The sequence below is a fragment of the Eutrigla gurnardus genome, assembly GCF_963514095.1.
Source record: "Eutrigla gurnardus genome assembly, chromosome: 13".
Classification (NCBI taxonomy): Eukaryota; Metazoa; Chordata; class Actinopteri; order Perciformes; family Triglidae; genus Eutrigla; species Eutrigla gurnardus.
Window position 1 is genome coordinate 8021570 of NC_139936.1, and position 25014 is coordinate 8046583.

At 41.0% G+C, this 25014-nt stretch overlaps 3 protein-coding genes across 10 annotated transcripts; 1 reads left to right on the forward strand and 2 right to left on the reverse strand.

The window, feature by feature from the left end:
• Nucleotides 1-1190: 1190 nt before the first annotated feature.
• Nucleotides 1191-4541, reverse strand: gltpa (glycolipid transfer protein a). The gene is made up of 5 exons (XM_084023935.1): nucleotides 4342-4541; nucleotides 2692-2750; nucleotides 2446-2579; nucleotides 2188-2338; nucleotides 1191-2038 (listed from the first exon to the last, which is right to left on the reverse strand). The coding sequence occupies exons 1-5, from the start codon at nucleotides 4442-4444 to the stop codon at nucleotides 1856-1858; spliced, it is 630 nt and encodes a 209-aa protein (XP_083880061.1). The 5' UTR covers nucleotides 4445-4541; the 3' UTR covers nucleotides 1191-1855.
• Nucleotides 4542-5269: 728 nt separating this feature from the next.
• On the forward strand, nucleotides 5270-9684 carry tchp (trichoplein, keratin filament binding). Of its 2 annotated transcripts, none has more exons than XM_084023922.1 (13): nucleotides 5270-5406; nucleotides 5708-5905; nucleotides 6642-6852; nucleotides 6942-6998; nucleotides 7343-7411; nucleotides 7929-8102; nucleotides 8172-8284; nucleotides 8383-8449; nucleotides 8551-8723; nucleotides 8800-8881; nucleotides 8983-9168; nucleotides 9314-9457; nucleotides 9546-9684. In XM_084023922.1, the coding sequence occupies exons 2-13, from the start codon at nucleotides 5715-5717 to the stop codon at nucleotides 9576-9578; spliced, it is 1500 nt and encodes a 499-aa protein (XP_083880048.1). In that variant the 5' UTR covers nucleotides 5270-5406; nucleotides 5708-5714; the 3' UTR covers nucleotides 9579-9684. The 2 variants fall into 2 exon arrangements, with proteins under 2 accessions (XP_083880048.1, XP_083880049.1); XM_084023923.1 differs by lacking the exon at nucleotides 5270-5406 and adding an exon at nucleotides 5440-5461.
• git2a (G protein-coupled receptor kinase interacting ArfGAP 2a) lies at nucleotides 9663-24076 on the reverse strand. Of its 7 annotated transcripts, none has more exons than XM_084023906.1 (21): nucleotides 23688-24076; nucleotides 20945-21078; nucleotides 20474-20586; nucleotides 20246-20351; nucleotides 20041-20127; nucleotides 19817-19947; nucleotides 19605-19699; nucleotides 19351-19396; nucleotides 18864-18912; nucleotides 18692-18764; nucleotides 18162-18259; nucleotides 17939-18050; nucleotides 17704-17846; nucleotides 17440-17589; nucleotides 15518-15766; nucleotides 14551-14640; nucleotides 13024-13106; nucleotides 12661-12852; nucleotides 12295-12426; nucleotides 11759-11822; nucleotides 9663-11441 (listed from the first exon to the last, which is right to left on the reverse strand). In XM_084023906.1, exons 1-21 carry the CDS (start codon nucleotides 23737-23739, stop codon nucleotides 11229-11231), a joined length of 2412 nt encoding a protein of 803 aa, XP_083880032.1. In that variant the 5' UTR covers nucleotides 23740-24076; the 3' UTR covers nucleotides 9663-11228. The 7 variants fall into 7 exon arrangements, with proteins under 7 accessions (XP_083880032.1, XP_083880031.1, XP_083880037.1 ...); XM_084023905.1 differs by having other exon boundaries at nucleotides 18864-18915; nucleotides 23688-24075; XM_084023911.1 differs by lacking the exon at nucleotides 12295-12426 and having other exon boundaries at nucleotides 23688-24075.
• Between the last annotated feature and the right edge of the window lie 938 nt (nucleotides 24077-25014).

The following is a 25014-nucleotide window of genomic DNA, read 5'->3' on the forward strand; positions in this document are numbered from 1 at the left end:
CCGCCGCTGACCTCACCCGAACAACGGATGCTTTCACACCTAGGGCGCGATTTACCGGGGGGGAGGGGGGCTGGGCCACAGTGGCCGCGACCACCCCTCCACGTTACAGTCCGAAAACTTTTATAAAAAAAAAAAGAAAGAAAGAAGAAGAAGAGCAGCAGGCACTAGGACCATGCGGAGTCAAACTCGCGCTGCATTCTTTATTCATTATATTAGCAATGTCCAACCCTCCAACTTCAGCCAGGGAGCACATCAGACATGTCTTTTTCAAATGTACATTGCTGAATGTTTTTTTATTTATTTATTTTATGTACACATGTTATTTAAAAAAATGAGCACAGTCCAGTCCTGTCAACATTTTTTTGTGAAAATCATTTACTGTGTCAGTAACTCAGCAGGAACAGCTGTCCCACCTGTCCTTTATGGACCTGCTTCATCGTGACTTATGGAGGATAGGCTGTAGAGGCAGACAGGCTGGGGAGTAACAACAGTGTGAATTATTAGGTCAGTAAAAGGCTGAAGGGCCACACAAGCAAACACAAACACACGGTCGCTGCCTACACCAGAACCCTGATCAAAATACTACTGCATGATTTTTTTAATTTATTTTTTTACTTTTTTCGCCATGCTATACTATGACTTTTTATGACTTTTTTTCAACATACTATTACATGAATTTTTTTTTCTTCTTTTTTCGGCATTCTATGACTTTTTTGACATCTTATACTAGTAAAAAAATAGTTTTTTAGGGCCTTTTTCTACATACTATTTTTTCGACATATCAAAAAAAGTAATTAGAAAAAGTCATTCTATAGCATGTCGAAAACAATCTTTAAAAAGTCATAAAAAAAAGTAATTCTATCACATGTCGAAAAAAAGCATTAAAAATGTCATAGTAAAATATGTCTGGAAAAAAAGTTATATTATAGCATGTCGAAAAAGTAAAAACTAGGGTCAAACTATAGCATGTAAAAAAAGGCATTAAAAATAAACCTTATGTATCAAATCATTTCATAGTAAAGTATGTTGAAAAGTTCTATGTCGAAAAGTCATAAAAAAAAAGTCATACTATAGCATGTCAAAAAAGTAATAAAAAGTAACCTTATGTATAAAATAATTTTAGTGGGGTTAAAAGCACAATATTGTACAAGATGTACAAGAAAACCACATGGATTATTGCATGTTTTTATTGCAAATTATGGTTTTACATACATTGAAAATACAAGATTAGTTCATTATCATTATACACACACTGCAAGATGATTTCAGCCTCAAGCGACACATCAGACAAGCATTTCAGCACATGAACTACTGATTAACCAAAGGCCACCAACACAAAATATCATATTTGACATTTAATCCAGCTTTGCCAAGCATCTAAAAGTCTATCTGCCCTTATCTTATCTCAGGATAGAGAACATTAATAACATTTTGAATTTAAGATATTAAACATTTTTACAAAATAACTTTAAAAGTAACAAATTATTACAGCAGAGATTACATTTTTGTATTATATTCAGTGTTGACTAATTATATCTGTCAACATCAGACACCTCACTCACTTCAGGCTTTTGTAATAGTCTTAAAAACATTTGCTGAGCAGCACTTAGATTCTTGTTATGGTTACCTTGAATATTAATATCTGGCAAACAAAGACATGTTTTATTCTGCAGTTGCTTTGGGGAACTTGCCTCAAAGTGAAACAATAGTGAGAAAGGAATAAGGAAGTCAACGACAGTGTTGTAAGTACACTCCCACTGTGAGCTGTCTGATAACCTGAAGCGAGTAATGTCACGGATGGAAATCACTCCATAAACTAAGTGGATCACTGGAGGAAAGAGGAATATCTTTGTAGTCACACTGTGTAATCGAGATCAGCGTGCATCTTATTGTACAAATCATAAATAGCATCAACAGTGGCAGTGAAGTTGATGAGGAATTTTCGGATTTTTTCCAAGCATTCCTCTTCCTTGACATCCCGACCTTTGGAGAGGGCTTTCAGGAAATCTGTCTTATATGGAGCCGTGAAAAGAGCTGCCTGGAGAAGCAAATAAAAATGGCAAATTCATACACAACTCTAAATTCTGTTTGCTCGGCAGTATGTTCCTTCCAAATCAACTAGACAAACTCATACATCTGTTCTCTTATATCTCTCATAAAAGACATTTCTATCAATGCGGAGCTCACCTTGAAGAACTGTTGCACAAACCAGCCATGATACTTTTTCAGGGATAGTTCATATGCTTTGGTGACATTGACTCGGATAAGGTTTGGGTTGCTGTCATCCTTTTCGCCATCCACCAGGCTCTGTAGGAAGACTTGAATGAATCTTAGACCCCTGGATGATAAAGAAGCGTGCACAGTGATTATGCATAAGACCTTGCTCACAATATTCATGAATATGTGCCAAAATCTGTAAACTGTGGAGTGTAAAGTTTCTCAAACCTTTTAAGCCACATAAGTGCCAACGTTGCTCCAGCTTTGGGCCATTCTGCTCCATGCATTTCCTTCTCTGCCTCCAAAATCTGCTGGAGTGTCTTGTACCGTCCCGGGTTGGTATCGAAAACCGCCTTGATCTTCTATTGGGTTAAAACAGAACCTTTTTTTTATTGCATTAGAGCGTTAATAAGAAATGTAAGAGCAGAGCCACAGATTTAACTCAGGTCACGTGAAAGAATTGATCACACTTACTGTGATGTTGCCAGATATGTCTGCCTTTATTGGTGCAAAGATAGTCGAGCCAAGGCAGTCTGAGGAGGCATATTTACACAGAGAATGACTGAGAATATTAAAAAACTACACATGCAAACAAAACATGTTGAGCATTAATGAGAATATCAGCATCTTGATTAATGCGACTGTACATTAAACTGGGGAACGGAGGTGAGGTGAGAAGTTAAAACACAGGAGGTTTCCAGAAGGTGTACCTCTTTAAGTGAAATACTTGCAACATACTTAAGTGGATAAACTGTCTTGTGACCTACAATAACTACACAATGATGGATTACGTATTCAGTGTCTGCTGTCTGTTTTCACAGACAATTCATCACAGTATTACCAGGTGAATTAGGTGTCCTTTAATTAGGCTACTAGAGTATTTGGTGACGGAACAGCGAACAATAGGACATCTAGAGTTGACCCAGAGGCACAAAGGAGAGCTTTCAGCTCCTAGTCTGTTGGTGGAAACTACTCATGACAAAGTCTGCTCTATTGTGCTAATGTGATGCATCGCCACAACACTGGTGGCAACAAATCTCATTTGGGAGGCATCTTCATCTTTTATGACTCTACACAAGATTTCTGTTAAAAGGGACAATGCATCTGAAAAGTAAAGTTAACTGAAATTAAACTAATATAATTTACAAACATGAATAAGACCTTTAATACTTTTGTGTTACAAATAATGTCAATTGTTCGGTTCTCTATTTTCTTGCATTAAAACAGGTTTTAACCTAAAAGGTCGGGAAGTACTGTCCACAGTGTCCTGAGAAAGAGGTCTAAGTAGACAAAAACTAATTTAAAACACCTGAATGAATGTACTATGAAAGTGTGCAGGACTTTAATGGCTTGTAGGAAAGTTGGCCAATAAATTTCTAGGTCAGGAAAAACAATGGTGACAAGGAGGAAAGAGCTTAATACTGACATCAGACTTGGTTCCTCTCAAGGGTTTCACATGGCAAATTCAATAGAGGACCTTTGGCATATTAATACAGAATGAAGTCGCACAAAGATGCCCTGGTGCAGCATGCCGCCGGTGAATGGGCAAGGGGAACTCAACACCGTACTAATCAATTTTCACAACTTAAAATCCAGGCCAGTGGATTAAATTATGCATGCTAAAGGATTGTGGACAGCTTGATGGTGAGAAATACGATCCAAAAAAGATTATCAATTGGAAAGAGCGAGATCGTTTCATTAGGTTTGATGGAAGTGTTGTGACAGATTTCCCTCACAACAAGTTTTGTGTTTATTAATCAAAGTTGAAAGATGGAGCGGAAAGAGGTCTAACGCAGGAGACATCTGTCACATAAAACCCTGCAATTAAACAGCCAGTTGGCTTAAATCATACAGTACAAGTCTACGTGATTCAAATGAATGAATATCCCTTATTCAGTGCCATGAATCTGGCCCATACAGTAACAGTCCAACACTGACAACTCAACCTTTATAATAAGCTGAATAAAAATACACTCGTGTATAGAGGTGCCTCTTTTCTCTGCAGCCACTGACATCACATTATTTCCTCACCTTTATTCCCACACAACCTTCTATCCAGGCAATGACAGTGGAGTCTGTCTACATGCTCTCTGAACTGTGTCACACTGGGAAAACTCCACTTACCAAAGAACGGTGGAAGGTATGACACAGCCTCCAGAAAAGGTCTTGTTTCCACCTGTCTGTCAGCTGGCATCTGTCTGAACTGGTGCTCCATTAGCAGAGCCATCTCTTTGGTCCGGGCACACTCTTACCGCTGAAACGATAGCAACAGGCTGTCAACCCTCCACTGTGGATTTATGGAGACACCAGAGGAGGCTGTGTGCCATACCCCACCCCGAGAGAACCAACACACACACACATGCACACACACACATGCACGCACGCGCACACCAGTCACCTTCATTGAACCCAGGTAGCGGCGCGTGAGATGCACGTGTTACTGATAGATCCGGGTCATCGCCCACTGCCAGGTAAAAGGGCCGATAAACGGCGTTTAGCCAGAAGTCCAGAACAAACACAAGAACTGGTCGTGACGTGCTCGAATCAGCTGATCACTAGTTAATCACCCATGCTGTTTTACAGACAACTAACGGAGTTCTGTGGAATATCTTCAACTACACTATTTGTATTTGTAGCCTGACAATCTGACTTCATTTTCCATTCTGCTGCACTTCATAATAGCCTATATTTTTTGTGAAATATTATTTGATTCATTTTATCCCTGGCCAAATGTAGTCGGCAATTCAACAGTCTGGAACCAGATTATACCCTAGTATTTACAATATCCAATGTATAATAATATATGTGAGTGTTTTGTTTTCTGCATTGAAATATTCGAGATAGAAACTAGTGAATCACAAATCGATGATCAGATGTATGATCAGCTCGAAAAAGTGCATTGATCACAACAGAAATGAATGTACATCTTATGATGCTAAATGTTTTTAAATAAAAAGAAATAAAAATAGTACCCGATGCTTAACGGAAATGCGTTTCGCGTTTTCTTCCAGAAAGTAATTTTGACCTTTACTTCATCCCGTAGCGTGGGAGTAACTAGGAAGTGCATGGGTAACTAGGGAAACCGGGGGGTTGAGTCTATGGAATAACAGCGATTTTCCCTGTAGAAATGCAAAACTTCATCTTGTTTTAACGAATATAGAGAGAAAGGAACAGTTTACCACCAAACGGGTAGGTGAGCTGAAAGAGTCATTAACTGAGCAATGTTTCCGGGTGCGAGTGAGCGGTATAACGTTAGCGCTTTGTTTACAGTGTTGATTTCCCTTTTGTATTGCATTTAGCTAACTAATAAACATTACATGGACGAAAATATCTAGCAAAGACATGAAGGTAACTAGATACTTTCTATATGAATGAACCTCAATTTAGCCTCAGTGTGAGGTTGGCCAGGTATTAGCTAACTAGTTCTAAGCAGTTAGGAAGCAGTTGGTTGAGCTGATTCTCTCCATGTATGCTCATCATCATGATTCAGGTCTATAATGGCTCTGCCGAACCATTCCACCCATGTGCCCAGTCGGTCCCGGGTGTTGGCCGGACAGTTGGCCCTGCAGCGGGAGAAGGAGGACCGCTGCCGGCAGCAGTGGCAGCTGCATGCTCACTACTTGAGAGAGCAGAACGTCCGCAGCCAGAAACAGGCGGCGTGGAGCTCCCGGCAGTCCCACGAGCAGAGGTAACTTCATGCACCGGAGCTGGACCGACTCAGTTACCACATACAGCTTTCTCGTATTTCATTACAGACATCCCTGCAATAGTAGGAGGTCAAATAAAACAATGCAATTAAGGATACATCGGTTTGAATCTGTTTTGTGTTACATGTTCATGTTTATTATTATGAATGCCAAGGGTCTACTACAGTATTTCTACTGCGTTTCTCTTTCTCTGCTCTCACTAGATGGCTATGTGAGTACTCATCATTTGTATAGAAGGTGTTTGTATGATAAACGTTTATAAAGAGACAGTAATCTGCTATTACTGCTCCCAATACATATGTACTTATTGGGTAACATGTGAGGCTTTCTCAAACTTACTGTAGAGAGAACATGTGTAAGTATCGTAATGACAAAATATCTGTTCATGACTAGAAGCGTTATGAATCTTTCCACTATGAAATATCATAGTCAGACATGTCAATGATATTTACAGTGAGTAATAGTGAGGGAGTCAAGCCTCTTTTTTAGTGTTTAGTTATTATATGTACACAGTATTGGGCTCAGAAAATCAATATTAGTGTTTCCCCCCCTTAAATACGTGCTGTGATAAAATGTTTGAATGTGTAATGAGCATAACTAACCCCGTCATTTTCTCCTCTAGTATATCTCTGGAATCCTGTTGTTTTCAGCAGACAAATGACAAAAAACGGTGGCAGAGAAGAAGAGCTAATGTCTCTTAATTCTCCATTTTGTCAGTATGTGGGCATACCATGAACAGAGACTGAAGGAGGAAAAGAAGGCGAGCCTGGAGCAGCGCAGGAATCAGCTCAGGGTCATGCTTCAAGAGGAGCAAGACCAGCTGGAGGCGGAGCTGAGGGAAGTAGTTCCTAACAGGAGCACGTTGGCAGGTCAGCTGGTGCAAAAAGCTGAAGAGCTCCGTATAGCAAGAGAGGAAACAAGAAAAAAGGTAGTTGCATTTAATGAGTTGTATATGTATGATCGTGGTACTCTGCCAGAGATGTGTAATCCCTGTTATTTTTGTTTTTTTATCCCAAGCTTGCACAAGGACTGCTGAGGGAGCACTGGAAGAAAAACAACACAGACTTGCAAGAGGTAGATACGTTTAAACTATTAATGGAAATGTGACAAGTTGCCAAACCTCTTACTTAAAAGTCCCACTGCTGGTGAGGTGATAAATGGCCTCGGGACTCCTGTATCCATTCTGTGCGTCTATAGAGCTCTGCAAGAGGATAAAACAGAGACTTTTTGTCAAGACGTCCACTTGATCTGTAAACAAATAGGGCTTGTGATACAGATATTCCACGACTTTCTGTTAACCTGAGTCCAGTGTCGACTTTAGAGAATAAAATGTTCTGGTGTCCCTTCCGCGGAAGGTCAAGTTCATCAGTATCTCTGTCTCGTCTACGTCCTTAATCGCTCTTTTAATCTGTCCACAGCTTGAGTCGTCACTACATAAAGATCATGTTGTCAGCCAATGGCAGGAGCAGATATCTGAGAAGAAACAGGTAAGACATTCATCACAGCTATGAGGCAAAATAGTTGATTTTCTTTTCATTCAAGTGTTATAATAACTGACCAAGGATGATAAGTGTTTTTGATCCGTGGCTCCTTGTTAGGAGATTCAGAAGACTTCAACTCTACCGTTCAAAAACAGTTATTATTCTTACACAGTCATTACCACAGACATAGAATGAGAGAAGAAACCAACATAGGGTGGTCAGAGTGGCATTTTATGTGTAACGTTGCCTGTGCAAAGAGCTGTGGTAAATGCTATTCAAACAAAATTGTGTTGCTCACAAGGACATTTTACATCACCTCCCTCAAGTCAGCGATGACACTCAGGACCCACAAGTCATTAAACGTTGTCGAGACTAATTATTTATGTAACAAAGCAATGTTTCATTAAACAGTCCTCATGTCCTCTGTGAGCACAGTATCAAGTCTGAAATCTACCCACGTTAATCTCCTCAACATGGTACATAATAGAGACTGTAAGACACCCATCTCTCTTTGAACATGCAGAAAGAAGTGGCGGAGCTGGAGCAGAAGAAACGCTTCGAAAATGAGTACGAGAGGACCCGAAAAGAGGCTCTGGAGAGGATGAAACAAGCGGAAGAGGAAAAGAAGGTAGAGGAGCGGAAGAGGGGGGAGGAACTTTGCAAACAGATGGAAGACCTGAAGCTGAAGGAAGAAGAGGTATTTACAAATAATTTGTGTTGGGAAAAATGATGGCAGATGTGTTTTTAAGCTATTTCTCTCTCTCAGGCAAATCGCCTGAAGAAGGAGCAAGAGGCTCTGCTGGTAAAACAATGGGAGCTGGAGAAGATAGAGGAGGAGAGGAGAACAGTGGAGGAAAGGCGAAAGAAGTCTGAGATGGGGTAAGGGAAGCTCTTTCCGTGGATAACTTATCTCAAGTAATACAGTTCTTCATTCTGGTGAGGCATTGGCTTCATTGGATTTGTGTTCCACCAACCAGGCATTTCTTGATCCGTCAATATCGCGCTCAGCTGAAAAGGAGAGCCCAGCAAGTGCAGGAGGAACTGGTTGGTCCACTTCCCCTCCCTTTTGATACAGTATATCTTTGTACATGGAATCCAACTTGCCTGGCTTTCACACCTTCCTCGAACTCTTCTATGCCCACCAGGAGGCCGACCGTAAGATCCTGGCAGCTTTGCTAGATGGACAGCAGGAGGACCGAAGGATAGAGACTGCACGAAGGGAAAGGGCCATCGCCGATGCTGCCTGGATGAAACGTGTGATTGAAGAGCAGCTTCAGTTGGAGCAGGAGAGGGAGGCCGAGTTTGACAGCCTACACAGGTGAGTACGCAGATTCAGTAAGCTTCTGACTGTATGAATGGACTCCCTGAAAACCAATGCATGTCATCCATTTCAGAGAAGAAGCTCAGCGCGTGTGGGAGAAGCGAGAAGCACAGTGGGAGAAGGAGAGGAAAGCCAGAGAACGGCTCATGCAAGAGGTGAATTACTTTTAAAAAAAAGATGAAATTTTAATTGAATATGTCATTTTTCAAATACAACGACTAAACAACAGCTGTCTTTTCTGCTTCTTCCTGGAAAGGTACTTGCAGGGAGACAGCAGCAGCTGGAGCTTAAGATGCAAAAGAACAGAGAGGCTCAGGAAGAGTCCCTGAGGAGACGAGAACAGCTGATCCAGGAGCTGGAGCTGGAGAGAACGACCAGACGCCAGGAGAAGGAGCAAGAAGAGGGACGTAGGACAGCACGGATGCAGGAGATAAATGATCAGGTTGGCACAGTGGTTTCCATAGCAGTAGCTGTCAGTTAATATTTGAGAAGAATCATGAACAGGCATTTCAACCAGCAGCAAAGCATTAGATTCTATAGCTTTTTTAATAATAAAACTGAACTAAAGTTCTTTATGTGTACTCTAGGTGGAGCAGCGGCGCAGAGAGCAGTGGGAGGAGCAGTGCAAGATAGAGCAGCAGGAGAAGGAGGACAGGGAGGCTCTTCAAATCCAGGAGGAGGAGAAGAGGCTGGAGATGCAGAGGATGGCCAACAAAGGGTACCAGGAGAAGGTAAAAGATGAAAGTCAAGCTGAATGTTCATATTCAAAGTCGCCAGGTTGCTTTATTCCTAAAATGTGCTCGAAACTTTCCCTTTCAGATTCACAGCAGACATCGATCAGCCTGGACATGAGAAACCTGGAAGACTGAAGTCTTGTGAGATGCATGTTTTTCTACCTGTAAATTAGCTTTTAAACAGTTTCGTTTTTTTCATTCGTGTTTAAGAAACAATGATCCCATGCCTACATGTAAATAATAACAGTTAGTGGTCAATGTAATGGTTCCTCCTCTCCATAAAAATATGTGATGTACAATGTACAATTTCAACAACCAATAACTCTTTAAATGTACATATGGAAATCTTAGTATTGTTTCTAGACAGATTCATCCGTTTTAAGTGATGAATGGCGCATATATATAAGTTATGAGTTCATATTTTGTGCCATCCTGGTGTTAATAATTCAATGCTGGTTGATGACTTTGTTGTGCACTTTTAGAGCTGAATGTTTTCTATGCCTATTTTTTTAGGCTGTTTTTAATAAAGCTTTTCCTATATAATTATTCCAGTATTATGTATTTAGGCAAGTGAAACTCGATAAATACAACATCTGTAAAATCACAAACAGGCTGTATTTATAAATTAAGTTTATTTAGAAAATAATTATTTTTTCCAAAGTGCAACTTTAACAGCTGCATCACATACATCCCTGCACTCCAGTCAAGTACAGAGAGGGACATTACCTTGATGCGATTTTAAAATGCAGATGGACTCTGAAACACTTGGTGAGGATGAACGTTATGAGACGTCTAGACTTCTATCCCATATGTTGCACATTTAATACATAACTAGCAGCAACGGAACAGAGCACAGAACACGAGGACATACACGCTGTATGGCTATTACCTCTAAATACCTTGTAACGTCACCAACACTGCAAATGGCACAGCAGACCGCAGAATACAGTGCTGTGTGGAGAAACACACCAGATCATTTGAACTCAATACAACAACATCCCGGTGCTGGTTAAGAATACAACTTGGCCCCCCCCGATCAAGCATTAATTGCATTCACTGACTTGACAAATGGGCTTACATGTAAACAGCCGCAATAACTGCACTGCAGACTGGACTCCACTGGAACGGGACAAACCATAGAAACAGCTTTTTTCGATGCAACAAACAGCAAATAGCATGTGCATAAATGACGTTCCCAACATTTACTGGTCAATTTGTTTTTCTGAGATTCAAATTTACAGTATGATGATGCTTGCACAGTGCAATTAGTTAGATTCGTTCGCTACAAGAGTAATAGCATTCAGCAGATTCATGACTCATTTATGGCTTTCAGCATCCATTTCTGGCTTTGGATTGATAACATTAACCATTATCATCATGTGGATTTACTGTGCTGTGGTTTATTCCCTCTCTCAATGAAAGGTATTTACATCGTAAAGGTTATTTATAACTAAGAGCAGGCATTGCTCAAATTGTAATTAATCATTACAGTCCCAAGGCTTGCTAGCTGCTGCTTGATTTAACATGATTTGTGGAAGTTATTATTTGACCTTAAGAGAAATTGTGCTATTACAGCAGCTGAAGTAAAGTTGCTGAATTTTACTTTACACTCAGATTTTGTCCAGAGTTGGCTTTAAATATTTATTCATAAATTAAAAAACAATGCATGCATATACGACAAATACGGAAAACAACACAATCATTAAAAAAAATAGATATATAAGAACAAAACTGAGATGCTGACTGCTCTGCAGCCCTGTAAGTGCTGTTAGTTGGTATTCTCCTTTGTGGTGATGGTGACGAGCTGCTTCGCTGCCTTGGCAATGTCATAAGCACACTGGATGACCTGCTGAGTGACCAGCTGCATGTCCGGTCCTGGGCAGCCCTCGGAAGGCAACGCCTTCCTGCACTCATTCTGGAGCCGGTAAGCACTGGACGTCAACAAGCGCAGAGAGCCTCTCACAGTGTCCGAGCGAGGCTTCTGCAGAGGAAGATTGAAATATATTCATGCTAATGCAAACGTGTTTGTTCAAAAGGTTAACAGATTTGTGCAAAATGAGGCAGAATAGTGCAGATCATTAAGAACCACAGTGTATCTACTTTGGTTAATACACATTTAGGTGGAATGATATGCTTTTTGATTCGAACCAAGTAAAATAATACATCAGAAATTGAAAATATTGCTGTAGTTGGACCTTAAAACTCTGGTATTTGTGCTGGTGATGTTTTCAAAATAACAAATAAAAAACGTCTGACTTCAACATTCTCTCAAAGCAAAATATCTAAAAATGTTATTACCTTGGGAAAGAGGGCAGCCATTTCTGTTACAGCCACATATATTCTTTCTGAACAGGGTATGAAGCTGTGAAGAGAAGAGATTTGTTGATAAGATAAATGTATTGATATCACACGCATACAAATCTCAACATTATTGAAGGAATATTGATAACATCAATTAACTATAAGCTCTTACATGCAAGTCAACGTACTGTATAGTATTCACACCAAACCGTGCATTATCACCTTCAACAGAACATGCTATTCAACACACACATTTTTAGCGTTGTAAGTACAAGGTGTTTTTATTCCATAGCACATTTTTGTATTATTATGGCAACACAGCTGAAACAAAATCAACAAGAAAAATGTATTACATGAAATTCACTGAAAAGCAAGTCACTGCATAGATGTAACTACGCATCAATCAACTGAAGCAAATTCAAGGTCAGCACACTGAAGAAAAAGAGATAGCTTGTTAGCGGGTGAGGCAGAAACGGTGAGAGGGAGAGGAAAATAAAACTGTGCCTGGGAGGCAGGGACAGAGGCCAGAGTACCAGGAGGTGGGGTCAGGGGACCGCAGGCTGAGCGGCTGGAGGGGAGGGGGGGCCTTCTCGGCCCAGGGCACCAGAGTGCTGAAACATCCCAGGCTGTGCCTGAGCCGACGCACACCTTCACGCTCGCAAGGTCTGCTCACAGGCGTGAGGGACGGGGGGGACACGGCGACACCAAAACATCAAAACAGCGAAGCAGATCGGGGGTAGAATGAAAGGGAAGAGTGACGATAACGGACAAAAAGGGGAAATGATGGGCGATAAACACAACTAAACAGAATATTGATGAATGTAAGAGGAAGTCCTGGTTTAAAATGGAAGGAAAAGAAAGCTAAAAAAAACCCAATGAAGGTCCATTTCTTTTCTGACCTGTCGTGCTTGTTCTCCTGAGCAGCTCGCAACAGCTCCTGGATATTCTTGGTGATCTGCTCGGTTTTGCGGATGACGTCCTCCGTGCTGGGAAGTGTGGGGTCTGACTCCATCTCCGAATCATCCAGTTCAGGAATAGAGCTGCCCTCCCCCAGCCAGCCACTGCTCCTCATCCTCCCTCTCCGACATAAACTGCAGAGGTAAATTCAGAAGAAATGATGTTACTGCTAAGTCCCTGCTGTTCACACTAAAGACAAAACAGCACATTATTCTACTTAAAAATGCCTTTAAACTGTATTAAGGAGCTTGAAGACGGTGACATATTTTTGCTCTCATTACAAACATTCTAGACGACGCTCTTACCCCGAATCATCCATCTCAGAGTCAGTGAATGTGTTGTCATAGTCACTCTCCGGCATGCTGCTTTGCTTCTCTAACTTTGAGGCCTAGAAGAAAGAGACGAGAGAAAGAAAGAAAATGACAATGTGCCTCATGCATCCCATGTCACCGACGATAGAAACCAGAAACAGCTGTGGTGAGATCCTAATGTCTGTGCTCGTCGACAAAGAACAAAAACCTATACTGGAAATATACTCCTCGCTGTTGGTCGTAGGTCAAATTGGAAGATAGACAAGTAAAAGCGATGCAGACGACTGACTGAAAATAAGCCAACACAGCTGTGAAGCAAGAGCATAGGATGAGTAAAATAGATTTCAGAGACAGTTTACTCAAATCAGTATGACACAATCACTAACACAGACCTTCTTAAAATGATCTTCTTCAGCGAGTAGGTATGATCATCATCAAATGTGACAATATGTTAAATTAAGAATGCATTAACAAAACTGTCAAACTGAAGCCAGTTCTAATAACACGTGGCCAGATACATTACATCAGAACCATGACAGCAGAGCTTTACTCAACCTCCAAACCAAAGAGAAGTGGACCCATGCAGAGGGTCACGGTTTGAAAGTGGGAAGTTAAGTCATAAATGAAAGTAGATCATAAGCAGAACATTCATAAATTATACTAGATAGGATTTCCTTATGCGATCTGCGGTATTCACTGAAACTCGGCTCCATGCAGTTTCACTAACAGACTCAAGGTTAAATATATAAACAGGAAGCAGAGACAAACAAGTACACTCACAACACAGCACCGATTGTACAACATGTCCATACTCCATCAATCTAAACAGTCTTCCTCTTGTATGCAGTACAAAATGCAACGCAGCACACATAAGCGTGCCTCAGGGAATGTGGTTCACACATACAGTTTTTAAAGATCTTTGTTTTGTCTGAGCAGAAGATAAATCTTTTTAGACCTTAAACAACTCCTGGATCAGCCCGTCGTTTCTGCGTTACTGGAGGAAGTGAGAGCATGCTGTTGGAAGCTCACTATGCAAAACAGCCAAGCAGTTGTTAGAGACAAGGTTAAACATATGACTTCTCTTTATACTGTGAGTGAGAATGTTTGAAATTGAGCTTAGCAACTCACGAGGCATTAAATATACATTTAACAATCTAATTTACTCAATTTCTTTCCTTTTTTTACAGACAAGTAGTATTAAAACTTTTTCAACATCATCTCAAGAAAAGAAAGCATTAAAATTAGCAGGTGCTGCATCACAAGCGCAACTTTCTGCTCGACATTCAGACAGAGGCTTCGCCTCCACAAAACCATACAATTCCAGTTGTGTAGCCGCGCTGTGAGGATGATGCTGATGGAAGGCAGGTGTCTGATGGCGAGGGCGGCTGGTGGAGGGGCGGCTCATGCAGCAGGGCAGATAAGGAGCACAGAAGGAGGTGAGGGAGGGGCAAGAGGAAGAGATGGCCCAGAGTGGATTTGCCGTGTCCCACAAGACGTGAACCGAGTGAGGATGTACTTAACCTTTTGAGCACTTTCGTCCTTCGACCAAGACAGTGTGGATGGAAATGAGGGGAGGGATGAAGAGGTGGTCACAAAAGCGCCCCTTTCCGTCTAAAGACAGGGTTCAAATCACATTTTAAGAACACAAATTTCATAAATTAAAAAGAAACAGACTAAAATGTGAGATGAATGAGATTTGATCATGTTATATTGATTCAAGTTTGTTGTCTCAACTCCAAACTGTATTTTGAGAATAGAGTGATTTCTGTGTTACGAACATGCCATTAAATTCAGGATTAGAAGATTCTATTATTTTAGAGGGGTGATTTTAAGATAAATCATTGCTTGGTTGTTACAGATTATCCTCCTACATTTGTTCGCTGAGCTCTAATGTCTGAGAACAGTGTGCTGGAAAACATATGAGTGAAGAGCCTCAGAGTTAATCCATCGAGAGAAAAGTACCAGAAAACTATGATTCACAGGCTCAAATTTAACTGCATAATCTTATTTGAAAGAAAGAGAGAATCAAACTGATGAGAAGGCAAAGAGAGCTTGTGAAATTATCATGCATTACAAAAACACAGAGTATTTTTATGGTAGTTTTAATGCTTCATCAACATAAAAACACAGTACAAACCTTCAAAGTATATCATAATAACAGCATCTCCTTGCGGTTACAGCTAAGTTCTGTCTGACAAACAAGCAGCACTCCAGTAAACAACAGATAGATGCAGATTATGGTTTTGAATATGGATCTGGACAAGATGAGATGTGACTGGCTGTGTCTAAATGCATGACATTGTGGTTTTGATGACTCCGTCTTTGATGCTGCAAAAAAACTTCCCAGTCGCAAATGAGTAAGGAAAACCATTTTTAAGAAGGCAAGAGAGAAAGGTTTGCAGACAGGGTGAAGACATGAGGAAAAGTGGTGGAAACAGGGCAGTGGGGAGGAAATGGCAAAGGGTAGCAGGGAACAGGTGTTACTTACATGAGGTGGGAAGGGTTGCAGGGTGGGGATGCCCTCCTCTGGGTAGGGAGTTTCCCCTTTAGGGAGATAGGGCTTCAGGCCTGAGCCGGTCTCATACATAGACATGGGCCGACTGGCCCTTGCAGACTGCCGGCGTTTCAGGGCTGAGGGGCTGGAGGGATCGGGGTAGTCTGACCCGCTGGGGATCTGATAGATATTGGCTGGGACGTGCCGCCTGAGAGAGGTGTTCTCGCTTTGCAGAGATTGCAGCTGGAAGAGACGGTCAGCAATACACTAAGAGATGCTCTCAGCAAAGCAAGCTGTGTTCCCTGTTCTGATCCACTTTACAGCACAACATCATATTCCTGTTATACTTTGACAGTATGCCACTGTCAGCATGCTTATAGTCATTTAATTTTGCCAAGCTTTCCATTTGGCATCACTGTTATATTATAAAATTTGAGAATTCTGTTATACCCATGATATAGAAAGTTCAGTCAATATTTGGATAATGCTCTCATAATAATCTACCATACCAGAGAAACGTACGTCTTTGGGATTTAAGTTTACAGACTTGACATGACAATATCATCTTATGTTTTCCTTAAATATCTATTAAGTTGTCAATCAACCTCCTAAAAATCATAGGAATAACATGAATTTTGCTCTGGGAGGGACTTCCTCTAGGTCTAAAAAAAAGCAAAAGCAAGAGATAAGCAAGCAAAAGACTGTTGCGTAGGTAAGCAACACAGGTGCAGTTTAAGTCAAAGATGTAGCCACAGTAGAGATGGATCAACTCCAGCCTTATGAGAGGATAAGGCCTGGTATAGTGGTCAGAAAAGGGAGTAGCAAGGTAGTAACCTCCGCCATAGTGACCCATTATGTTGGGTCATGGCAATGTCATGACAAGCCACATGTCCTGCTTTCTCCACCACATCTTTATCTGAATGTGGTCATTATAGTGAATCTGTTCAACCATAAGCCAGATCACATCATCCAAAACAATACAGTATGCTACATTGCTGTATGTCTACTGCAGTGTCACAATGACCTCGTGTGTGCAGCCGGGAGTCACACACACAGAATTAAGAGCGACTAATTATCAGCGTGCTCCTTCAAAACAGCCAGATTTGATCGATTTTAACATAAGAAAAAAAAACCTCAGTGCCGGGGGTTCGTTTTAACACAATAAAAGCTGTAACATGCTTAAACATCTGTGACCAAAAATGGTCATCGTTTGGGTTTTAGCAGGATATAGATGTTGAAGCACAGTGAATACATGTGTGCAGAATCTCAAACGTAACATTGTCATGTCTATAAATTAGCAGTTCGGTGCAACAGAAAAACAGTATTCCAAGTTTGTATGAGCTAAGGAGTATGATTTCTATGACGTCTCTATGAAATGTGACCACTTAGACAATATATCAAACAATAAATCCACATGTGCTAAAAGGGTGTTACCAAAAACAACTGCTGGAAACATTCAAGGCACACACATAAAATCTAAATTAGTCTCTATGAAGGGATTAAAAACCACTGTCAATTATGTCATGCTTTTTCTTAACATGCTTGTTAGTAACATTAGACAGCATGGATTTATTACAAAAAAAAAAAAGGAGGACTATGGATAAAATGTTTTGTTATTAACTGGAGAAAGGATGCATTTCTTCTGAAATCCAGAAAACAAAGCAACAAAAAAAACAAAAAAAAAGAAAAGCTCCAGTTTCCATTCAAGCTTTGAAATTGAACATGCTGGCCAAAACAGAGGGTGGACCAGCAGGGTGTCACAGCAGCTTATCTTTCAACACAGCATTCCTATTCAGATAGCTCCACACCAGAGAGCGATCCCACTGGGCAGGAGAAGAGCTCTGCTGACCACTGTGGCCCCCCCTCAGTCCGGCCCCCTGGTGTTAGTGATCTTATTGGTGGAGCGCGGTGGATACCTTTTTCTGCATCAGCCTCAGCTCATCACTCAGGTTGTTGTTGGCTTTCATGAGGTGCTGGATCTTTGCTTCGGAGGCAGACAGTGCGGTTTTTACCTCCATGTACTCATGCATAGTAATGGGGCCATCTGAGAGGTCAGAGTCCAGGCTCTGTTGGAGAGAGCGGTTGAAACAAATTGCTTACAGAAAGTCTGACAGACAGACAGACAGACAGAGAGAGAGAGACTGAGACTTTCAAGGTTTGTCGAAGGGACGCCATGATACCTTTGTCCTATCTCCTTTGTTCGAGGGCTGCTCGTGATCTGTATCCTCATCAGACGCCACACTATCGTAGTCAGGCTGGTCGTTGTCCTGGCTGTCACTGCAGTGCCTGACAGCCGTACTCTTCAGGATGAATTCAACGTTGTCTGGAATGAAGGGACACAGAGTGGAATATCATATCTGTGCCACCCTTCAGTTTCAATCAGATCTTGGAAGAAGGTAACAGTAAGATGCTGACCTTTGGGACTGGCTACTGAATTCCCTTGTTGTCTGCGCTTAGCATCACTTAATATGTCAATCACAAGAGTTGCAAATTCATGTGCATTAAATCTTGCCAGCTTCTGTCGTCCCTGAATAAGAAAAACGAAGTCACATCAGCTGTGCGATCTAACTTTCAGAGTAAATGTGAGCAGAGGGAAACGTTACGACATTTGCATGGGAGTTCCTCAAAGCTGACTCGCCTGGTTTCGCGTGGATGAATACTCTGGATTCACGGGAAGGAAAGGCACCACCGTCGTCTCCGTCACCAGAGTGCTGTGATTCTGTGTAGCCAGCCACACTACAGATAATAGGAGAAGAATGAGCTCCGGTTTAGAGGTAGGAGCACAGCTGCAACACCAGTCAAGGATTTCAAGTTTCTGAAGAAGACATTTCTTCTTAAAATCCACCTTTTCAAATGTGTTCACCACCTTTAATTTTCAGTGAACTGCACATTTTTAATTCCTTTTTTTAAACGTCTATTCCCCAGCTCCTCACAGTAGCAGATATATGTAACTATGACAGAACAATACAGTATATATATTGAGTTCTGATTCATTCTTATCTTCCTATAAAAGTTTTAGTGTGATGGTTATTTATTTGAAAAGATTGTAAAATAATGAAAATAATTATTAAAAAAAGCATACAAAGAATATTGTTGTTATTTGAATCCTATGTAATACAACTATAGAACTGAAGAAAAGAGAGATTTTCTTGGATGATCTGACTTTACCTGCATCAGTCTCACGTCTGTCCACCTCATCGTACACATCCATGGCCAGCTCCTCAAATAAATGGTTACTGAGCTGCAGGAAAATGAGCAAATTACACTTAGTTAGACTTAAGTCAGGGTACAAATGATAGTTCAGAACAGTGGAACTTAGGGTTAGGGCAAAAACACTTACAGACTGCAGTTTCTTCTTTGCTACCTTGGCCAGTTCTGATAAATCTAAACTGCTACAAAAAAACACAACTTTCATAAACACAGGCTGGTGCGTTGTTGGGTCCACATAATGCAAACTTAACTCTGTGTAATACTTACATGTTCCTTATCCATCAAAAGAGAGCAATAAAAAAAGATCAAACGTGTGATTTGAATTGAAAAGCCACAGTTTTACAGTGGCTGTTCTGCTCGTTTGGAATTCGACTTGTTTGGAATAATAATTTGAATTATTTGCTGCAATTACAGTGTTTGGATAAGTCAGCTACTTCACAGGGTGGGTTCGCTTTAAAACTGATAGTAGATGCTGCAGAGATCTCAACTGCGTGTCGGAGCAGGCCTCGGAGCAAAAATTCAATCATAAACAAGCGCCTGACTGTACTCGCTGCGTTGACTCGGTTCAAGTTAAATTAGACGTGCATCATGATGAATTACAGCTTGTACTTTCTTACCTGTCGGCCATTTGTGGAACAATGAAGTGCTGGCCGTTTTTATGATCTGTAAGGAACAACAAGAATGATCTGGATGACTGCCAACAACATCATCGATACTTATGGAAAACGTAAACTTTATATATATATATATATACCGGTATATATAAAGTGCATAATGGGTATTCAAGCACATCAAATACAATGAGTGCTTGTGCCTAATCTGCCAAGCCAAAACCATCTTTCATGCATGCCAACACATCCTTAAAACCTACCTGGCTTTCTCCCACACAGGTAGAATGCCAGTCGATCAGTCAGTTCATACTGAATTTCCACCAATCTATCTGCCAGGTCATGTTGGCCAGCTTCCCTACAAAAGGCACATGTTAAAACAAAATTACACAGTGTTTCAAAAGGAGAAACTACAGGACCATAATAATTTGTGTTTGATTCACGAAATTGTTTAGAATGCTTGAAAACAGCCAACCTTGCATAGTCGATCGGCGTTTTGCCGTTGCTGTCGGGGGCTCCAGGGTCTGCTCCATAAACAGTTAATAGTTCAGCCTGAGATACTTGTCCTGCCTTTGCAGCTACATGCAAGGGAGAGTTTCCTTTTTCCTAGAGGGAAGGTTCATTAACAGGACAAACCATTAGGATCTAAAATCAAAAAGAGTAAATGCAAAGATTCTAAATACAGCATTTAAATCTTACTGGGTGAAAGAAATTTGCTTGTGCTCCCAGGGACAGCAACCGCAAACAAGTCTCCAGATTCCCAGTGCGTACACTTGAGTGAAGTTGCTGGAAAAACAAACAAAAAACATTCCATTACTATGGACTGATAAAGTTACAAATAAAGCGTTGTACAAAACATGTTTTAAGTTTACTCTTAATCACATTGAGCAGCCATTTTCCTCACCTTGCTTAAATCCTTGGCTGTCGAACTGTCATCTTCCCGGCAAGGCATGCGATGGACAAATGCCAGCATTTGATATTTGGCTTTAATAAATTCTGATTTGTTTGGGCTTTGGGGATAATATGAAACATAGAGGTTCAAACAGAAAGAAGGAGACAATTAATGAGTCAGTGGCACATACTAAACTTGGAAGTTCATCAATCAATCGCCTTTGTTAACATTTTCACTCACTGCAGTTTGTCCTGAGGGTTGGCCTTGCGTTTGCCACTCATCACAGACGCAGGGTCCAGAAGAGAGTGCTCCCATATTGAATTTGCTCCGTTGCTGTATAATGTCTGAACCATCTAGGATGAGATGTAAAAGAAACCTGTGATGCGTGTCCCACTGAATTAAACTGCAGAATGCTGACTGGCTTTTAACAGTTCCCTTCCTGAACAAACACTTTCTATGTTTGGACGAAATCAATACACCTCAGTGGGATCAGATGTACAACTGTTGTCAACAGATTTATCTTGAGCAAAGACACAGAGACCAGCTGAATTTCAAACCACAGTAATACAGACAAGGGTAGCGTGATCTCAAGGCATTTTAGGAGACATAATACAGCCGAGTTAGCACTTATAAACTAAAGGAAGAGCAAAAGTAGAAAGATATTTACACAGGCAAATATAAATCTACTTTTTTCCTATTTCTGGTTATTACCTGTAGCTGCGTTGGAGGCCATGGTGTGTGTGTCAGGTGGCGGACTTGGGAGCTGTGTCTACCCAGACTTCGATGGACACTGCAGCACTCGTCGCAAATTAACACACCCCTGTTCACCGAAGCCCAGCGAGGTTCTGAGAGGGAAGAGACAAATACAAAGTGTAAATCATGATACTTGCAGTGATCCAAGTGATTTATCACAACTGACTAAAGCTGTAATTTAAGAAGTGGCTAAGCGGCTCTCGCAGGTTGGATTTGCTCTAGCTTTATTTGTGTTTTCTCAGACGAGTTAGAAATGTATCATAAATCATGTCCTCTCTTCACAAGCGGTACCATTATTCAAACCACTGACATGCTAAGTCGTAGCATTGCACTTCTCCTTTTTTGGTTCACCGCAAGAAACTCAGATTCTACATTTTTCTTATTGTCAACAAATCCCAGAGAAAGATCCAAACCCACACTTAATACACCTAACTACACCTTCAATAGACCACTCTAATAAATGTGCCATCATTAGATCAACTTGATATTGTAGTTAATCCCACATTAAACGTCCTGCTGCTACAGATACTCTGAAGCAAATGTGTATTTATACATAGCTGAAAATGATCCTTAACAAATACTATTTAATACGGCTTAAGTAACATTGCTGAAAACTGCACTGTCCAGCTGTTTTAGGAAATTAAGTCTTTTTAATAATGAAAGTCTAATGTTCTATTTTAATTACATATTTGTTAAGATTAAATGGGATTGGGTTTGAGTGACAAAGATGGGTATGGAAATGTTTTTTGAGGGCCAAGCTCGGACCACTGGAAGCATTATTTAGGCTAATGTAATATGAACAAAATAGGGCACAAATATTACAGACTGCTAAATTCAAATCACAACATGTGTTGCGAAGGCATTCACATGCAGACACTAACACATCTAACTAGACAGAAGAAAGATAAACCCCAGTTGGCTGTAACAACGGTAGATATGGGATTTTTTGATCCCATACTGGCTGAACCCATGCGTTGTGCAACAAGGAAGTGAAGACTAGCAGTTGTAGGTTGAAGCACCTCAACCTTATTGTTGAGAAATAGAGCAGCTTCCTCTTTCATATCATTGTAAGAAAAAAAAACTTAAACAAAACAGGCAGATGCTGTCGATAATATCGGTGCTGCACATTCAAGAAATGTAGAGGTACAGAAATAGAGACAGAGTGCACAAGATACAGTATAGTCAGCAAACATCTCAAGACAAAAATACTGTAAATCATATGACACTCCTAGCCGATAAACTATTAAGCAGATTGAGGGGCTGGTACTGTGACAGGACAGTGAAGACTGTAAGTGTCTTAGCAGCAGCTGAGGTGTTGGAGGAACAGCTGCAGTGGTTGCTGGTCAAATTCTGGCACCTGGTTCCCAGTGTTCAGAGTCTCCTCCTTTCTCTCCACCAAGACCTGAGCGTTGGTGCTGACATGCCTCTTTTACCCTTTCCTCAACAAGTGCTGCTAAATTTAATACCACATCTTGAAACTCTAAAAATATTCACAGCCAACAACTGGTAACAGCCGTATGGAAGTGCAGTCCAGGCCAGCTGCTGTGGAGACCTGAGGGCTTTAACTAGTCTGAACAACATGATGATAGCCAAACTAGAGTATTACCGACTATACTAGTCCATGTGTTTCTCGATATTTAATGAGAAATTACACTGTCATATTTATGATATATTGTGCTGCCACAATAGAAAAAAAATAACTTCTGCACTGAAAGCATGCAGTCAATTCACTCAGCATCCTGTTTTGCTTCCTGTGCCTGCTGAAAAACATCACGTCATTTCTATATAAATGAGACTTCCGAAAGTACCTCAAACACAATGCAACTAGGCTATTACTGGTGTGGCTTTCACAGAAATGTTTTATTTTAAAGGCTCAATCCCATTTTCCTCTCATCCCTACTTATCATAACCATTATGTAACAAATAAATATCTGTTAAATGATGCTGGTTAGTAACAAATGACGGACAGAGGATTCAACTGTCTTCATCCAAACGGATAAATCTCCTGCCAATCACTATAGCCTACAGGGAGCAGAGTGCAGTGATTGGTTAAATCTGACTTTCACTTATCTTTTCATTAAATCATTCATTAAGACAGACTTTTCACTGCTTAGTGAATGAAATCATTAAGAGTCCTTTCATTCAGTCATGAAAACAATTAATTTGTCACAGTCACACTTTGTTGTCATAAGATAGGCTTCTCTGTTACTAGACATACAGGAGACCAGTGTGCCCGCGAACTTTCTATGAATGATGCAGTCATGCTAGTGAGAGCTCACGGAGCAGGATGTGTAATTACATTTCAAATTTGCTGGAAACGTTCACAGTCATAATTTCATATATATAAAAACAGTGTGTTACCTGTGACAAACACCTTTGCAGTTACATTGACGCATCAAACGTGCATGCCTGATTATTTAGGGCAAGTTATACAGAGTGTAAACAGTTAAAAACGACAGCTGCCTCAGGTCTAATTGCATCCTCAACCAGGGAGCTATAACGTTAGTGACCTGTGAGCAAAGCCGACTTGCCCCCATCAAAACAACAGTACACTGCATTTCTGATTTACTGTTAAGGAAGAGAGCAGCATGGGCCAGCACGGATACTCTGATTAAAAGTGCAAGGCTTTGGTTTGACGTTACCGTTGAATAAATAACGCACAGCGGCTAAAACCCTCCAGGGTTGGTGTGCATTTGCTTACCTGGAACATTGCAATCAGCGCAGAGCTCAGTGTTTCGCAGGCGTTTAGACATCCTTAACTCAGGAAGAATTCCCTTCAAATGACCACAGTATCACACCCGTTGCGTTATGCTAACCATTGATTACTCTGTGGGGATGCCTTCCGCGTTAGCTAGACCTAGCTAATTAAAAAGAACCCAAACAACGACCTGCTACTTCATTTAACTGTTGCTAGCCCTCTTCGTTTTGGCTAGCGTTTGCGTAACAACAATTCTAACGTTACCCCCGGAATAGTAAGGTACAATGCCGCTTGTCTGCGAGTTAGCTGACTTAGCGCCTGATTAGCTAACTAGCCTGTGACCGTTTGGCAGTTTACTCTTCAGTCTCTAGTAGACAGACAGCGGGGCTACGAGAGCTCGAGCGTTCCCAGTGGCAGCTGCGACTCTGACCTATTGGCTGTGGGCCTAATGCCCGGAGTTCAGCCTCTCAGGAAATAAAACGCATCCCCGGAAATAAACGCCCCTCGTCTCTTTCGCTTGGATTTGAAAAAAATCCATTGGTGGCCCAGGTTTTTTACAGCTACTTTTAAGAATAAAACCAAAATACACCGCAACCATGTGTGTTTTGGTTGAGTTTGTTATGGGTCTGGGCGGTTTACAACCTCGTAGACTAAACTGAGGGGAAACACCTTCAGAAGTAGGGGAGTTTGATCCATTCACCTTCGTGCCACGGTACAAAAAGTATGTTTTTTTTTCCAACTAATAACGGGATGACGCCAACTTTATTTCCATCCACCAGCGGTCGTCTTTTCGTACAGCCTTGGACAAATATCACTATTCTACTGTTACTTACGAGAAAACACGTCATTAACAGTATTACACAACCGAGGTCAGCCTTGAGACAGGGTGGCCCAACAGACCAATGTGTTTGTTGTAGAACTGACTCTAGGCAAGCATATGCTATCAGAGCAAACCGCCGCCGGTCATATGATATAACCTATGATTAATATAGTTTCAAACTACCAAACGCAGTTGTGTACATCCACCACACTGGTACGCTGGCGATTTTTCAACCTCTCAAACCCCCCCCCCCCCCCCCCCGTGACGTAAACACGCCGATCTCATTTCGACGTTATAGGTAACTATCAATTTATTGTCTGGGATAGTTTTTGCTGTGTTTATGTTTGAAGAACCAATTTTCTTTCACATTTAATAAACGTATCGAATGTGAAACGTGTAAAACAGAATCACGTTTCCAAAGAACTACACAAACTATATTTTCGCTCAGATGTTTGGCGACCCCCATACGGATATGTTGAATGGTTCCGTCCAACTGGAACAGACTATTCC

What these genes read in the sequence shown, in the direction of transcription:
- gltpa (XM_084023935.1), bottom strand. Translation starts at nt 4,444, where the DNA reads ATGGCTCTGCTAATGGAGCACCAGTTCAGACAGATGCCAGCTGACAGA. An exon ending in ATACCTTCCACCGTTCTTTG is followed by an intron (nt 2,751 to 4,341) that starts GTAAGTGGAGTT and finishes ATGCCTCCTCAG; the next exon opens with ACTGCCTTGGCTCGACTATC. An exon ending in TTGTGCAACAGTTCTTCAAG is followed by an intron (nt 2,039 to 2,187) that starts GTGAGCTCCGCA and finishes TTGCTTCTCCAG; the next exon opens with GCAGCTCTTTTCACGGCTCC.
- tchp (XM_084023922.1), top strand. Translation starts at nt 5,715, where the DNA reads ATGGCTCTGCCGAACCATTCCACCCATGTGCCCAGTCGGTCCCGGGTG. An exon ending in CGAAAGAAGTCTGAGATGGG is followed by an intron (nt 8,285 to 8,382) that starts GTAAGGGAAGCT and finishes TCCACCAACCAG; the next exon opens with GCATTTCTTGATCCGTCAAT. An exon ending in ACAAAGGGTACCAGGAGAAG is followed by an intron (nt 9,458 to 9,545) that starts GTAAAAGATGAA and finishes TTTCCCTTTCAG; the next exon opens with ATTCACAGCAGACATCGATC.
- git2a (XM_084023905.1), bottom strand. Translation starts at nt 23,739, where the DNA reads ATGTCTAAACGCCTGCGAAACACTGAGCTCTGCGCTGATTGCAATGTT. An exon ending in TGCAACCCTTCCCACCTCAT is followed by an intron (nt 14,641 to 15,517) that starts GTAAGTAACACC and finishes CCCTGTCTTTAG; the next exon opens with ACGGAAAGGGGCGCTTTTGT. An exon ending in CAGGAGAACAAGCACGACAG is followed by an intron (nt 12,427 to 12,660) that starts GTCAGAAAAGAA and finishes GCCTGTGAGCAG; the next exon opens with ACCTTGCGAGCGTGAAGGTG.